This window comes from Leptonychotes weddellii, chromosome 6, assembly GCF_054177405.1.
Source record: "Leptonychotes weddellii isolate Sample4059 chromosome 6, ASM5417740v2, whole genome shotgun sequence".
NCBI classification, from domain to species: Eukaryota; Metazoa; Chordata; class Mammalia; order Carnivora; family Phocidae; genus Leptonychotes; species Leptonychotes weddellii.
This window is the reverse complement of record NC_138374.1, coordinates 46,320,336-46,334,566: the sequence shown is the minus strand read 5'-3', so window position 1 is coordinate 46,334,566 and position 14,231 is coordinate 46,320,336. Positions and strand designations below refer to the sequence as shown.

General features: G+C 46.3%; 1 protein-coding gene and 1 long non-coding RNA gene across 6 annotated transcripts in view; both read left to right on the top strand.

Moving 5' to 3' along the window:
- The first annotated feature begins 1,724 nt into the window (after nucleotides 1-1,724).
- Nucleotides 1,725-14,231, top strand: part of LRMDA (leucine rich melanocyte differentiation associated) — a 973,173-nt gene continuing 960,666 nt past the window's right edge. Inside the window, exons 1-2 of one of the 5 annotated variants that reach the window (XM_081824064.1) lie at nucleotides 1,725-2,176; nucleotides 8,273-8,373. In XM_081824064.1, the coding sequence (XP_081680190.1) occupies nucleotides 1,841-2,176; nucleotides 8,273-8,373 (437 nt within the window). In that variant the 5' untranslated portion in view covers nucleotides 1,725-1,840. The remainder of the gene's footprint in view (nucleotides 2,177-8,272; nucleotides 8,374-14,231) is intronic. The other 4 variants (XM_081824060.1, XM_081824059.1, XM_081824062.1 and 1 more) reach the window with 4 other exon arrangements.
- LOC145722196 (uncharacterized) lies at nucleotides 8,381-12,863 on the top strand. Its single transcript, XR_014146292.1, has 2 exons — nucleotides 8,381-11,063; nucleotides 11,277-12,863. It is a non-coding gene; the product is annotated as an uncharacterized LOC145722196 (long non-coding RNA).

Sequence of the window (14,231 nt, the reverse complement as noted above, 5' to 3'; positions counted from 1 at the left end):
GATGGGATTCTAAAAGATCTTGAGGGATGTATTGGAGATTTGGGACTGTGTTATTAGTTGATTGGGAGCATCGAAAGATTTCAGGTAGGGTCAAATCAGGCTTTTAGAATGATTACCCTAGAGCTGTGTAGAGGAAGGAAAAATTGTGAGGGAGGCCTGGAAAGGTAGAAAAGATCCCTGCCTACTTTGGCATCATTGGCAGATAGTGTCCACAGAACAGTCTATGCTCAGAAGACATAGCTGTGTATGGATGCAGGGCCATGGATGAGATGACCTCAAGCACCCTCCTGCTGGGGTGGGAGTGTTATACATTCCAATTTCATCTGTGAGTAGGTTTAAGCCTGTTTCCTCATGTCCTCTCCTCCCAGTCAGAGCCCTTCTAGGAAGACCAAGGTGAAAGGTGGAGAGGGCAGTGTATCATGACTGTCAGGGCCTGGGCCTACTTCCTCCTTTTTGGGTAGGAAAGGCAAACAAAAGTGGACAATGGACCAGAGAGGCTGCATTCAGCAGAGAAAGAGAGAGGAGCATGAGGAGCTGCTCTGTGGGGCAGTAGGCCTTAGAAGATTCCCTTTGATCCCCCTTATCTCTGGAGGGCAAGCCTTCTTTTTTGGCCTGTAGGACCTTTTGTTGCAGCATTTCCTGAAACCCCCCAAAGTAAACACAGCCAAGTCTCTGTTCTTACAGCTCCACTCTGCTATGTCCGCTCCTCCCAGCAGAGAGAGGGGCAGTCGGGTCAGCCCTCAGAGGTCAACACTGCTCATCCGAATGCTGACACGGAGGGCCCGCATTACAATGTGTTGGCACCAGGCCTGAGAGACAATGATGAGAGCCACAATATGCTTAACCACGATCATAATTATCATCAGCTGCACAAACAGGGGTTTCTAAGGGCTGTTTAGACACAGGGAACAATGAAAACAAAAGCCCTGGGAACACCCCCTCAGCAGAGGTGGGAGCTACTATTATCAGTAGGTCTCCTGAGTTGAGGTAACTGTAGTGCACTGCGTGGGACCTGGAGTCTGGCACTCAAGGATCCCTTCTCTGAATGGTAGCTTCTTTACTCACTGGTACGGAGGGAGCAAGGGAGAGAGGTCAGTTAAGGCTCGGCTGGCTCTTAGCTGCAAGAGAGGAAGTTTCCTGCATCCTGGGGATGGAGGCATGAAGGCAAAAATTCACAGGGAGAAAATTTGGTTCCTTTCAGTTGAGGACAGGCATGAGCTGCCCACCCAGCCAGATGGAGGAGGCCTGATGGAGGAGGCAGTAAAGGCCACCTTTCTCTTCCCGCTGAGGGGAAGGGGTGTGTGTGTGTGTGGGGGGGTGGTGACTGGGGGTGGGATTTGACCGCATGGATGACTTTGAGCTTCACAAATAAGAGGGAGAGAATAAGAGAAACCTGAAATTTGGGGACATCATTGATTCTTCTTCTCGAGGGTTTATTACTGTCAGCTGGGGGTGTTTTTAGCTGAGCCGGCATTTTATTTATAGGGAAATTCAATTCCCTCTTCCTCCCACTACAAATGGAAACTCCGCCCCACCAGGTGTCCTTTCAACCACTCCATTTTCCTCTCAAAGTTGGGGAGGGGAGTTCAGGCCAAGGCCCCTCCTCCCTGCAGTTGAGGACAGTTACGAAATCTGGATTGTGAAATATAGGAAAGGCCCGCCCTCCATGTCCCCCGCTAAATAACGACTCAGATGGGGCCCCCCTCATGCGAATCCCTGCTCCCCCTAGCCCGCCCCCGACTAACGCAGTAGAGTTCTGGGCGTGGAGTTTTGGGGGGATGCTATTCCTGGTCCCCTGGAGCCTCAGGGGGGCGATGAGATCCTGGGGCGCCCGGGGGCCATGGCGGAAGTCAAGGGGTCAGGCCATTCCGGGGCGCTGGGGGCCACCTGTGGCGGCGCGTGGCGGGGGGCGTGCCTAGGCTCACCGGCTCGAGGGCCGGCCGAGAGCAAGCGGCGGGCGCAGCTGAGCCCAAGTCCCAGCACCCGGCCCGCGCCTCTGGCTTCCGCAGGGTCAGCTGACTACTTAAGTGCGGAACTGCACGCCCCGCCGTGCTGCCCGCAGCCGCCGCGCTCCGCGCTCAGTGCTCGGCTCTCGGTGCTCCGCGCCTGCACTCGGTGCTCCGCGCCGCGCGTCCGCCCAGTCGTCATGGCTGGGCTCGTGGTCAGTGGAACTCAAGTAAGTCCGCCAGGACGAACCCCGCCCTCGCTTGGGGCAAGCGGTGTGGGGAGGGAGTGCTGGGGCAAGGGGCCACCCCGAGGTAGAAAGGGCTCCTTGCCCTACCTCAGGGGGGCTGCGTCTCCAGCTGGCGACACTTTCAGGTGTCCAGACCCGCCCTAGCTTGGTGAGGACAGGTCCCTTTGGGGCCTGGCACCGCCCCGCTCCCCCCCTCCCCCGCCCCGGCTGTGGGAGAAGAGGGGAAGGCCCCCTAGGTCGACCAGGTCCCCTCCACCTCCTCTGTCCCTAGTGCTCACTGCTAAGGCCAGCGGCGCCAATTTCTCCATCAGGCAGAGGGGACCATGCCCACAGCTGATGGTACTTTTTGGGACTCATAAAATGTGTAATTTCATAATCAGAAGAAAAATCACTTTGGTCAAAAAAAACATTTTAATATATTCGTCTTTATACTAATGAAGTTGTAAAATATAAACATTAGGGATGTGTATGTGGTTTATTTATTTTTTAAGGACCCCAGGATGGCAAAAGTGCCTAGGTCCCACTAAAGACCATGAAAATCATAATGCATTCCTGCAGGCTCTAGGTTTGGGGGCCACACTGCAGACTGCCTCTGGAACCTAAACCTAGGCCCCTTATTCAAGACAGGTAGAAGGCTAAAGTCCCCCCAGTTTTATTTTGGCATCTGATTTCTCTTTTTAGTTTATTATATGGTTGACATGCGATGTTATATTAGTTTCAGGTGTACAACGTAGTGATTCGACAATTCTATACATTATACTTGGCTCACCACAAGGGTAGTTAGCATCTGTCACCATACAATGTTATTACAATATTACTGACCATATTCCCAATGCTGTGCTCCTCATCCCCAGGACTTATTTTATAACCGTTTGTACCTCTTAGTCCCCTTTACCTATTTTGCTTATCCTCCCACTCTCCTTCCCTCTGGCAACCACCAATTTGTTCTCTTGTATTTGAGTCTGTTTTTGTTTTTTGTTCATTTTTTGGATTCCACATGTAAGTGAAATCGTACGGTATTTGTCTTTCTCTGACTTGTTACACCTAGCATGATACCCTCTAGGTCCCTCCATGTTGTCGCAAATGGCAAGAGCTCATTAGGCACATGACTTCTTAAACTGGTGTCTGAGGAATGGCAACATTCCAGTTTCAACTCTGGGTGACAGACACCTAGCCTCACTTGCTTTCAGCGCTGTAGTGGAGCCTCAGGTGTTCTCAGTCATTGCTGGAGGGATGCTGGGCCCAGGTGCCTTTTACCTTCTGGAAAAGCCAGGTCTCTCTTTTTAACCTCTGATTAAGCCAGCCCTCCTCCCGCCTTTCCTTGCATGCCCTGGAGAAATAGTTCTGAGGTTTTGAAGCTCACCCCTTGGATTGCCTAAGGCAGGTAGTGTCAGGCACAGTTAGATTTTTGAGATTACTCTGGGCAAATGTTTCCACCTTCTCCGAGTTCAGAAGTGAGCAGGCCAGGGAGGTACCAGCCTGTGGGAAAGGTTAAAAATGATGGGTCTTATTTAGACGGCAGGAAAAGGGGCTTTTGGGAGTTAACATGCCTGCCTAGAGGAAGTGGAGGAGGGGGCCTCTGCCAAGAATGTCCCCTTCCCCCAAGACCCTAGGTCTCTGCATTTCAGACCCAGCATTCTTTGGGTGTAGCTTCTTCCAACTTCATGGAACACTTAACAGTAGGGCTAAGAACTTTCCTGTGCCTCCTTTCCCCCTGTTTCCCTAACTTGATTATTTTCCTGCACCCCCTGCTTTTAACCTACTCCAAAGGGCTCAAAGGCAATCATTAACCTGTTGGTGAGGCATTTTGAGCATTAGGGCACTGTTTTAAGCAGATGGAGCTGCTGGGGGAGGAGCTGAGAAGACAGGCTGAGAAAATGCTCCTGGGGTGTTAGTCTCCCAGGTCCTGAAACTCCTAGGCCAGTGGATCTGAGTGGCAGCCCTGGGGTTTAGGGTATTTTTTTTTTTTTTTTAAAGTATTCTGCCCCTTTTAGTTTCTAATGACAGCCATAAGAAGAAGTAGTTCTTGGAATGTGTGTCACATGGTACTTCTCAAATTTTGGTAGAGCCTTCTTAAAGAGGGAAAAAAAAAGCGCCTTCTGATGAGCCCATAGTATTGATACTGTTTTTATTGCAATGTTGCTTAAATGTACAAACATAAACCAGATATAACTTTTTCGAAGTTCATGGAGACCTATCCCCCAGATAAAGAGATGGCTTAAGTGCACAGAAAACAACAACAACAACAACAACAAAAAAAACAAAAGACCATACCACCACTAAAACAATTGAATGAGATGGATGATGTTGAAATTAGGTCACTGCTTTCAACACCACCTTGTACTGACTGCTATTGCCCTGGGTTTTAGGAGTTCCACTGGCCTCTATCAGCCCTCCCTCCACTCTCCTCTGTAAAATCTTTTTATTCAACATGAATCTGACTTCATTTGGCCTTCTGTTGGCTTGAATGCATCATGTATATCAGCATTAAGTCCTCAATCTTCTTTTTCCACTAGTTGATGACCAAGTAGTGGCATCGATAAAATTGTAGATACGAATGCAGACTTGGAATTCGGGCACTGAAATCTTGTGCCAAGAGACATGGGAATAACCAATCCCTTTCTTAGGGATATTGGTCTGATTCAAATATTTACCGAGTGGCCCCTAGATGCTGAGGACAGGGCTGTGTACTCTAAATATGTTATCTTCTCATTGCTATAAGCTGAGGATCTATGACTCACTGGGCTATTTCATGAAGATTGACTAGGTAACAGCCAGGTGGTAGGCTTTAATAAATGTTAGTTCCCTTATGCGTCATACCTTTTGGATGTGGTTAGCGTTAGACTAGTTTACAGAAGAGGAGACAAACTGAGATTGTGACCCATCCAGGATAACACAGCTAGGAAGTAGCAGCACAGGGACTGTTTCTATTCTGACAGAGCTTTCAGTACTGCAAATTTAAAATCAAGGATCTTCCATCCCCCCTGGTTGGGGTCAGGCATCAGAAAATAATTGTCTCTATACACAGTCTACTAACCAATCTACTATCCTCAGAAATGTCCAGAGGGCCTGACTGGCCCAACTGCAAAGAGAAATCTGTAGTCTTCTGATCAGGTTGGTAATTCCCTGTGGCCTCTGCTCAGAGGGGCTGGGTGTGTGTATGTGTGGGAATTTTGCACAGACCTTCTTGTTTTCCTCTCTGGTATCCCTCTTTGGGGTGGGGGAGGATCTTCATATGTTTTCACTTCCCTGGTAATAGTGTCCCTTTCTGTTACCGTTCCACATGGGGTAGAAGTCTTGGGATGCTGGTGCTATAAGGTAGGCAAATGAAAAGCACAAAACCTGGCTCTTCAGTCTAAAAGTAATTGACTAAACACAATGACTCTTGTTCTGGATGTGCTTTTGCTTCTGTGGCATTTAGGGTCTGTTAATCTCCATTCCCCTTATTTGCTCATGTAGCAAACTGTTTTTGGTCTGGCTTGTTACATGAGGTTGGGCCTATGCTCCAAGAAGCTTCCTGACATCTGAGAGGTAATGTCTTCCACTCAGGAGCACTTCCTAAACATGACTTTTCTTCTCATGAGTATTGGTTGCAGTTCCTAGCGGTGGCTGCCTGCTGCTTTTAAGCCTTGTCCCTCGGATTTGGACCCTTAAATATGGTCCGCTTAACTCACATCTCTAAATGCTCCCAGTTTAGCATGGGGGTTGGTGGGGGTGAGGTGTCCAAGCATGCAGATGGCTTGTCAAGTTGGTTTTCATACTAAATTTTTGAGACTTGGTCTTCACTGCGGAACAAGTTGTGCTTTAGTTTTCCTGGGATGTTGGGGTAAGCTGTTGTAATAAAACAAGCTGATAAAAGTCTTGTTAGGCATGTAAATGGTCTGCATGCTTCATGGTGATAGCTTTCTTGGTGCTCCTTTTGCCTCTTGAAAGGGGATCCTACAGAAGAAGGAGGGGAGCAAATCTCCCTCTCTTTCCCCAGGTTCTGGGGCTCTCAACATCCTATCGTGAGGTAGTTCATGACCTTTCAGCTAGGAAGACGCATTTTTGAAGCCAAAACACGATGATAGATGTACCACTGGTGTTTATTGATCCAGAAAATCTACATCCATGTGTGGATTTGTAAGAACTCCATGGCTCCCAAGTTGGAAGTTCCTGTTCCTGGTACAGGGCTTTATCATTAAGAAGCTGTATTACCCTGGGCATGCCGCTGAAGTCTTAGTTTCTTTGTAAAAACATGAGGAGTTTTGAGAAACGGGGTCCCTACAAGATTGAGTCCTTGGTGAGTCTATAAGGATAGAGCTCAGTTTCCACATCTAAACCTCAGCCTCTATGCTGTATATACCACGGAGATCTTGAATAATGATACCTATAAGATGGGGGTGCATGATGGGGTAAAAGGGATGGGTTTTCTGGTGATTTCCGTGGGCCTGCAGGGTCAATGGGATATTCTAATACAGAAACTGCTGCTGATCAAGTGGGCATCCTGAGGGAAATTGAAGTCCCTAGATTGATTGGGACCTTATATCCCCAGTCTCTTCTCGCTGTATGATTTCCATCTCTGCTTGGAAGCAGAAGTTTATTACACAAGGAGTTCTGAGGAACAACCGGTCCCATGTAGAAAAGGGAGGTTGCTAGATTGAACTTTGAGACCTTTATTTTTTAGCCTGTGTCTTCCTGAGGCTAAATTACCTTATCGGAATCAGCTATTTTTCTGTCCTTTCTCCCCCACTTTCTGTCCTCCAGAAATGAAGTTACTAAAGGAGTGAGTAAGGATCCTGTCAAACTGTCAGCAGTTTGACCCCATTGGATAGGACAGGGAGTGGACTTGAAAATTGAGCATATTAGGGTACAGTGTGATTTTTTATTAGGCTGAGTCCTATGAAGGTACTATTTCTGCAGTTCTAGGATTGAATATTAGTAAGTCATAATGTTCAACCTAATATCTAGAGTTCTATATGGCCACCATACTCTTGTTCCCCATTAGGAAGCATAACCCCCTGGGGAATCTCTTACTTATTCCAAGACATTCTTACCTTACGTGTAGGAGGATATGCATTTTGTGGGGAGAAAGGATCAAGACTGTAGGCATGTAATAGGCCTGAATTTCTACCTGGCGGTCGGGGGTAGGGAGTCCTTTACGGAAGTATCCTATGTTTTGATCCACTGGCCAACTCTCACCCATGGGTTTGTTTTATGGATTTTGGAATTCGTACCCTGTGGTTGAATTGGCAACTATCTGTAAAAAATGGTTTTCAAAGATTGAGTGGTTGGAGCTGTGAGAAAGCCCTCTGACCTTCCTACAGTCAGAAATTCTGGCATCAAATTTCAATTCAGCTTCTTAATATTTGGACACACACTAGGTTGTTAGTAATGATGATAAAATAAGTAAAAGAAGGCCTAAGGGAAGAGCTCTGCAACCCGAGTAGGGTTGGTTGCAAAAGGCTCCCTGGAGAAGAGAGACTTGGAAGCTGTGGCCACCTTTCGTTTCCCTGTCGCCTTCAAATCAGCTTTGTACGGAGTGGGGGACATTTTATACGAAGTGGTAATGGGATGGGATTGGCGGTCTGGGGAGGTTTTCTTGTCCAACCCTATTTGTTCCAGCACCCTGCAGGTTGAATGCTGGTAAGTGCATCTGCTGTGTCTTTTATGAGGTAATGTGAATAACAGGGTATTTGGGGGGTGGGGAACAGGGGAGGACAGGGAGGAGGAGAGCCAGAAGGGCAGCTGTTGGGAAGGCCCCTGAGCGAGAGGCTGATTGCTGTGATTTTATCAGCGTGCTCTGACATGGGGGCTTTTCTGGACACCTGAATCTGGCCAATTTTAGTCCAATTTCCATTGTGCTGGGATTAGTCTCCATCATGCCAAGTGTACCAGGAAAGGGGAGCTGTTGGCAGAGTCCTTGAAACCCCCAAAGCTGATTTGATCAGGAAAACAGTCACAATGTAGCCTTTTTTTGTGTATGAGGGGCGCCTGCTTTTAAAGTTGGGGAAGCAATCTTCAGATCAATGACTCTGGGTTGGGAGCAGCTGGGCGATTTCCGTTTGCCACATTGTTTCTGTTCCCTTTAATTTCCAGGTGTCCTACATAGGCCAGGACTGCAGAGAAATTCCAGAGCACCTTGGCAGGGACTGTGGACATTTCGCAAAGAGGCTCGATCTGAGCTTTAACCTTCTGAGGTATGTACCATTCACAAGATGCAGACCGGGCCAGGGAGGAACCAGTGCCCCTGGTCACGGCCTCTAGGTGCAAGTCACCGTCCAGTTCTGCATAGGGTGTGGGGCTCTGAGACATGTGGAATCACACCCCAAAAGTGAGACTTTGCTTCAGATGAATCTTTGGTTAGCCTTTTTGTGAAAAAGCTGCAAGCATGGACCATCTCCCCCGAGATCCTATAAGAGGACCATTGTCATGTTACTTTGTTCTTTTCCTTTCTCACTGATACCTATGCAGAAAAAGTTAGAATACTCTTGGGGAAGGAATGAGATGGAACCAACAAGAGCATTTTGTGGCATTTAGGAATGCTTTTCTGGGTAACCCCATCTCCCAGAGATATGCCAAATCACAGGTAAGGTGCATATATGTGTGTGTTTTCTTTCTTTGATTTTTTTTTTTTTTAATGAATTGGAACCTTAAATATTTTGCGGTGATTTCTCCCAGATGGTATTTCAAAGCAATTCAGACACTGTTGGCATGGGCCAGGTGGGAGGGGTACTCTAACAACTGTTTCAATCTTGGCAAAAGTTAAGTGTGATCTTCTATATTATTCCATTGGAGAATACAGACAGTGATTTCATTTCTTCATAGAAGGTTACCAGTTGTGACTGGTTTGGGGGCTTGGAAGAGGGAAGTAGGAGGTACTTGGAAAGCAGATATCAATGGGATAAATGAGCAGGGGTCAGGGTGGTGGTTTTCCTAATAAGCTGTGCTGTCCTCCGAAGGGAACAAACTGTCTTGGGGTGGAAGAAGAGATGAGGAGCTCGAATCCCACCCCAGGGCTCAGGCATTTTTGTGTTTCCACTCCTTGGAGTATTTTCTCTCCCAGCCTCTGAGTCAGGACACTGGGGAATTAAGAATTTGAGAGAAGAGGGACGAAACTCAGGGCATTAAGGCCCAAGCGGGTAGAGGGGACTTGAAGCCAACAGAGCTTTTTGGGCGGGTCCTTACTGAGATGCATGGTCTTCTGGGAAGAGATGTCCAGAGGGTTATGTAGAAAGAGAGTGGGTGCTGAGTGCGTGCATACAAGGGTTTGTATGCTTCTGGGGAGATGTGGAAACTGAAAAGTCACAAACTAATATGTAGTGATAAGAGGATGCCAAACAAAGAAATGCTGACTCTAAAGAAATGAAGGATGATTTTTGGTCCTAATACCCAAGGACAGGACAAAAGTACACAGCCTGGACTGGATGGTGCCTGAGAGGTGTGTGCCCCTTAAAAAGCTCCTCAGTGCAGACGCAGGGAAAGGGTTTCTTTGCTTGGACATTGGAAGGAGCTCTTTTTGTGTGCCTGGCTTCCAGAAGCTTGGGGCATTGTGGCTCAGGCTGTGGCTGCCTTGCTGGTGGGAGCCCGGATGTGGGTTGGAGGGGGCTGGGCCCCATGAGGGAGTGTGTCAGTGGGGACAGGTCATGGGACTGAGCTGTCAGGTCTGAGGAAACAGAGCTGTCTTTGTCAAAGGCGGAGGCCCTGCCTCCCCTTGGCAGAGAATGGGCTGGACCCTGAGGGGTGTGTGTGTGTGTGTGTGTGTGTGTGTGTGTGTGTGTGTGTGACAGAGACGGAGAGAAAGATGAGCAGAGTCAGTAGTGAGAAGGGGTTGTGGTCTCTGAGGGGCTGGATATATAAGGATTTATTATCGGAAAGGACAGGTTCTAGAGGCAGGGCAAGTCAGTGAGAGGGAGGTTAGTAAAACAGATTTGGAGGGAGGGGAGTTGTGAATTTAATTCCCCTTTGTTGAGAGGAGAACACTTCTGTAGTGTTGAGTTTGAGGTGCCATCCCATCTCATCAGGGTCCTGTTGTTTTTGGTGTGTGATCACCACACTGGGTTGTAGCTGGATTGGGGCAGGGATGAGTAATGGAGGGGTGTGCACTTGGCATAAGCTTTAGAAGGAACAAACATGCAAAAAGTAGGAAAAAATTTTTCTTTACATGTAGATTTTTTTAGCCTTCCAGTTCTCCTCTGCCCTGCTGTCACTCATCATTTTATAGTCCTCCAGAGCTATTTTGTGCATATGCTACAATGTGAATGTCTTAAGTGGCCATATTGTATTCCTTCTTACCAAGGTATTAGTTAAAAGGGAGGCACCAGGCTTCAATTAACCACTCATATTAGGAGCATCCTTCTCTGTTGTCTTACCACTAATTTATAACCATACACCATCAACATTGTTAATCTCATTCATAAAAGTGATGGTTCTGCTGATTCTTCCTATGGCCACCTGTTCATGCTGGAGGGAAGGATGCTTATGGATTTATAAGCTCTAAACTTTGGTTTTAAGTCACTATACATATAAACTTTTATCCTGTTATACCTCTGCCTTCTCTCCTGCATTAACTATCGTGAATCCTCTGCTTCTTTTGGATCCGCCAATAGTAAACTGGTTACCTGTCCATGCAGAAGGTTGTGGAAATTCAGGCTATACTGTTTCTATGACTCTGTTCTGGGGGAACGAAAGACATTGGACTCTTCCTAGACATGATTCCCAGGGACAGGTGATTGCCATCCACCCTGGAATGGGGGATAGAGGGTTTAGAGAGCTCATCAGGTAATGCTTGAGAGGAGGAGTGTTGTTTCTTGAATTTGAATGCATTAATGATCACGAGTCCAATGTCTGCATCTGCATGAAATCGTACTTTAGATTTTGTTTTTTGAAGGTTTCTTTCTTTTTTTTTTTTTTAAAGATTTTATTTATTTATTTGAGAGAGAGAGAATGAGAGAGAGCACATGACAGGGGGGAGGGTCAGAGGGAGAAGCAGACTCCCTGCCGAGCGGGGAGCCCGATGCGGGACTCGATTCAGGGACTCCAGGATCATGACCTGAGCCGAAGGCAGTCGCTTAACCAACTGAGCCACCCAGGCGCCCTGAAGATTTTTTTTTTAAATAGAAACATGATCAATATAGAAATGTTAAACTCAAAGGCATAAGGAAATGCTCTTTCTTTCAAATCACTGATAATCTTAACCACTGGAAATCACCACTGCTGACATTTTATTGTCTTCCAATCTTTTATAATGCCAAATATTTAAAAATGATGCTGTTGCTCACATTGTGTTGGAAGCATTTTTCTATCATTAAATACTGCATTACAGTTTTTAATGGTTTCTTATTTCTTAGTGTTGGACATTTAGATTGTTTCCAGATTTTTACTGTTAAAAATATCTGTTATAAATATTCTTGTAATGCTCATGAATAGGTCTCTGATTAGTTTCTTGGGATAAATTCCTAGAGACCCAAATTGTCAGAGGGCTCTGATAAAGATGTCAGACTGCCCTCAAGAGAGGTTCTACCAATTCTCCTACTAAGAATATTTGAGTACCATTGTCCCAAACTCTTCTTGAACTTGTTTTTGAGGTTTTCATATTTTATTTTTACTGTGATCAGTGAAGAGATCCTATGCTTTAGCCAGTGCTGGTTCCTTGATCTGCTCAAGGCAAAAAGAGCTTGTTAATGAGCTATTCCAGCTTCAGTTTTCCTTGTTCCCAGGATTGGGAAAGGACAGAGTTCTCTGTGGTGCCCATCCCATGCCCCCAAGGGCCCTGAGTCCTGAGTGGTTTGAGTGGGTTGCTTGCTGAGCTTGTTGAACACAGCGGGCAGAGCGGGGCTCCCGTGGCAAACAGTGATAAATACGCCTGTGTCAATCTGGCAATAAAATCAAGAGGGTTTAATTGATCTATGGCAACAGGAAGCTTACGTTTTAAAAAATTAAATTATTTGCACTTGCATCTTATTTAGCATCACTCTGATAAATGTACTTGATTGGGGAATTGCTTAGGAGAAAATTTCTTAGGTGGGAGCTTGCTTGTTGCTTCCTTGGCTTTGGCCAGGCTAAAGAAAGTGAAAGACTGGAGAGTTTGGGAAGCTCCAGTAAAGAAATGGTGGGTCTGTGCCCCCCACCCTCACAAAGGCAGTGAAGTGGACACTCAGGGGTGCACTGTAAGGCTTCGAGGACAGGCACACCACCCTTTGTGTCTGTTATGAACTGCTAGATGAAACTGGGCCTGGTAACTTGCTGCAAAATTGGGAAAATGGGCAGGGAATGAAAAGGAACCAAGGCTTTGTGGTTAGACACCCCAGCTTGAAATCCTTCTGTCACTCACCAGTTGTTTAACTGGCCTTAACCTGATTGCAGGAATTCTGAGTGTGTGACTGTGTAAAGTGCCTCACAAATTACCTGGCACGTAATAGGTCTTCCATAAGCATAGCTATAGTTAGAGCTGAAACATGTTGCTGGGGAGGCTGAAAGCCCATGCTTAACCCTCCACAGGGGCCATTTCAATCTATTGTAGTCATTGGGATTCCTTATGGACATTCGGGATTTTCTGTCCTTCTGTGCATGGTATGTTTGTACATCGCTGCATCCTTTGGTGTGACCAATTGGCAGAAACTTGAAAAGCTAGTGCACAGTTTGCCATTTACTCTTCTACCTGCTGTAATCATTGGGTTCTGACTATAAATGAGCAAAACCCTTTGCTGATCCATGTTGGACATCAGTTTTAAATGAGAGCTAAATCTGTTTATAAGAGTTTAGGGTATTTGTTAATGCAGCATAACCTAGCCGATGCTAACCAATGTACTTCAGTTCTCCAGCTGTCTTTGACATTCCATAGGCTCAACCCAGTTGTCCTCTACATGTTTTTCATTTTTGTCAGTTAGGATCATACCTTTGTTGATAGTACAGTGGGAATTGGTAAGAAAAAATTCCCCACCCAGACTCGCAGGAGAACAGTTGAAAGGGCATGTTCTGTTGACATGGGTCTTCATCAAATCCTTTATTTGGAGTCAGGCAGCTTGTTCATACATATTTTTAAAACCCAGATGTAGTGGTCTGTCTTGGAGAGCATGTTGATAGTGGAGTGGGGGTGGCAAAAGAGATGATGGTAGAGATGATGGTAGAAAAGATAGACTTTAGAAAGATAAACTGTTAGTGAATTTTCAGAATAGTTCTAGGGCATTGATAAATTCCAAGGAGGCAAGGGTCTTTGTATGGCTGGAGCAAGTGTTCTAAGCTGGGCAATGTTGTGAGAAGCCTTTTTTGTGCCCAGCGTATCACTGGCCATTCTCATGTCTCCAGCTCCCAACAGAACATACAACCAAAAGGTGAAGTGGAAACATGACTTGACAAGTACTATTTAATGTCTCAGGGGCAAGACTTTGATTTCCTTTACTCAGACTTTCTCAAGTAACCTCCATGACTGTAGCACCATCAAAAACAGCTTGAATGGAGGAGAGGGAGGGGGGATTACTAAGGGTACAGGTATCAGGGTTTAAATGGCACCACCCTCTCTCTTCCTCCTCCAAGAATGTCCTGACTCCCTGGATTCATAACCCTCTGGTCAGGGAAAATGGGTTTTGAGCCACTGTGGGTAAGACTGGGCTGGGGAAGTGGTGGGAGATTGGAGAGAGTTGTCTAAGGGGCCATCATGAAGTTCAGCTTTCTCATAGATGATGATGAACCCTGTAACTTGCAATGTGACTTAGAAAGTACTTTGATAAACATTGTCTCCAGATTTCCTACTGTGTTTGTCTGTAGGATAAGAAATTCCTAGACTTTCTCATAATGCCTTTTATTTCCCTTCTCATCCATTTTACTGCCTCAGGATCTTGGGTTTAATTTCCCTTTCTTTATAGGGCGCCTGGGTGGCTCAGTTGGTTAGGCGACTGCCTTCTGCTCAGGTCATGATCCTGGAGTCCCGGGATCGAGTCCCACATCGGGCTCCCTGCTCAGCAGGGAGTCTGCTTCTCCCTCTGACCCTCCTCCCTCTCATGCTCTCTGTCTCTCATTCTCTCTCTTGCAAATAAATAAAATCTTTAAAAAAAAAAAA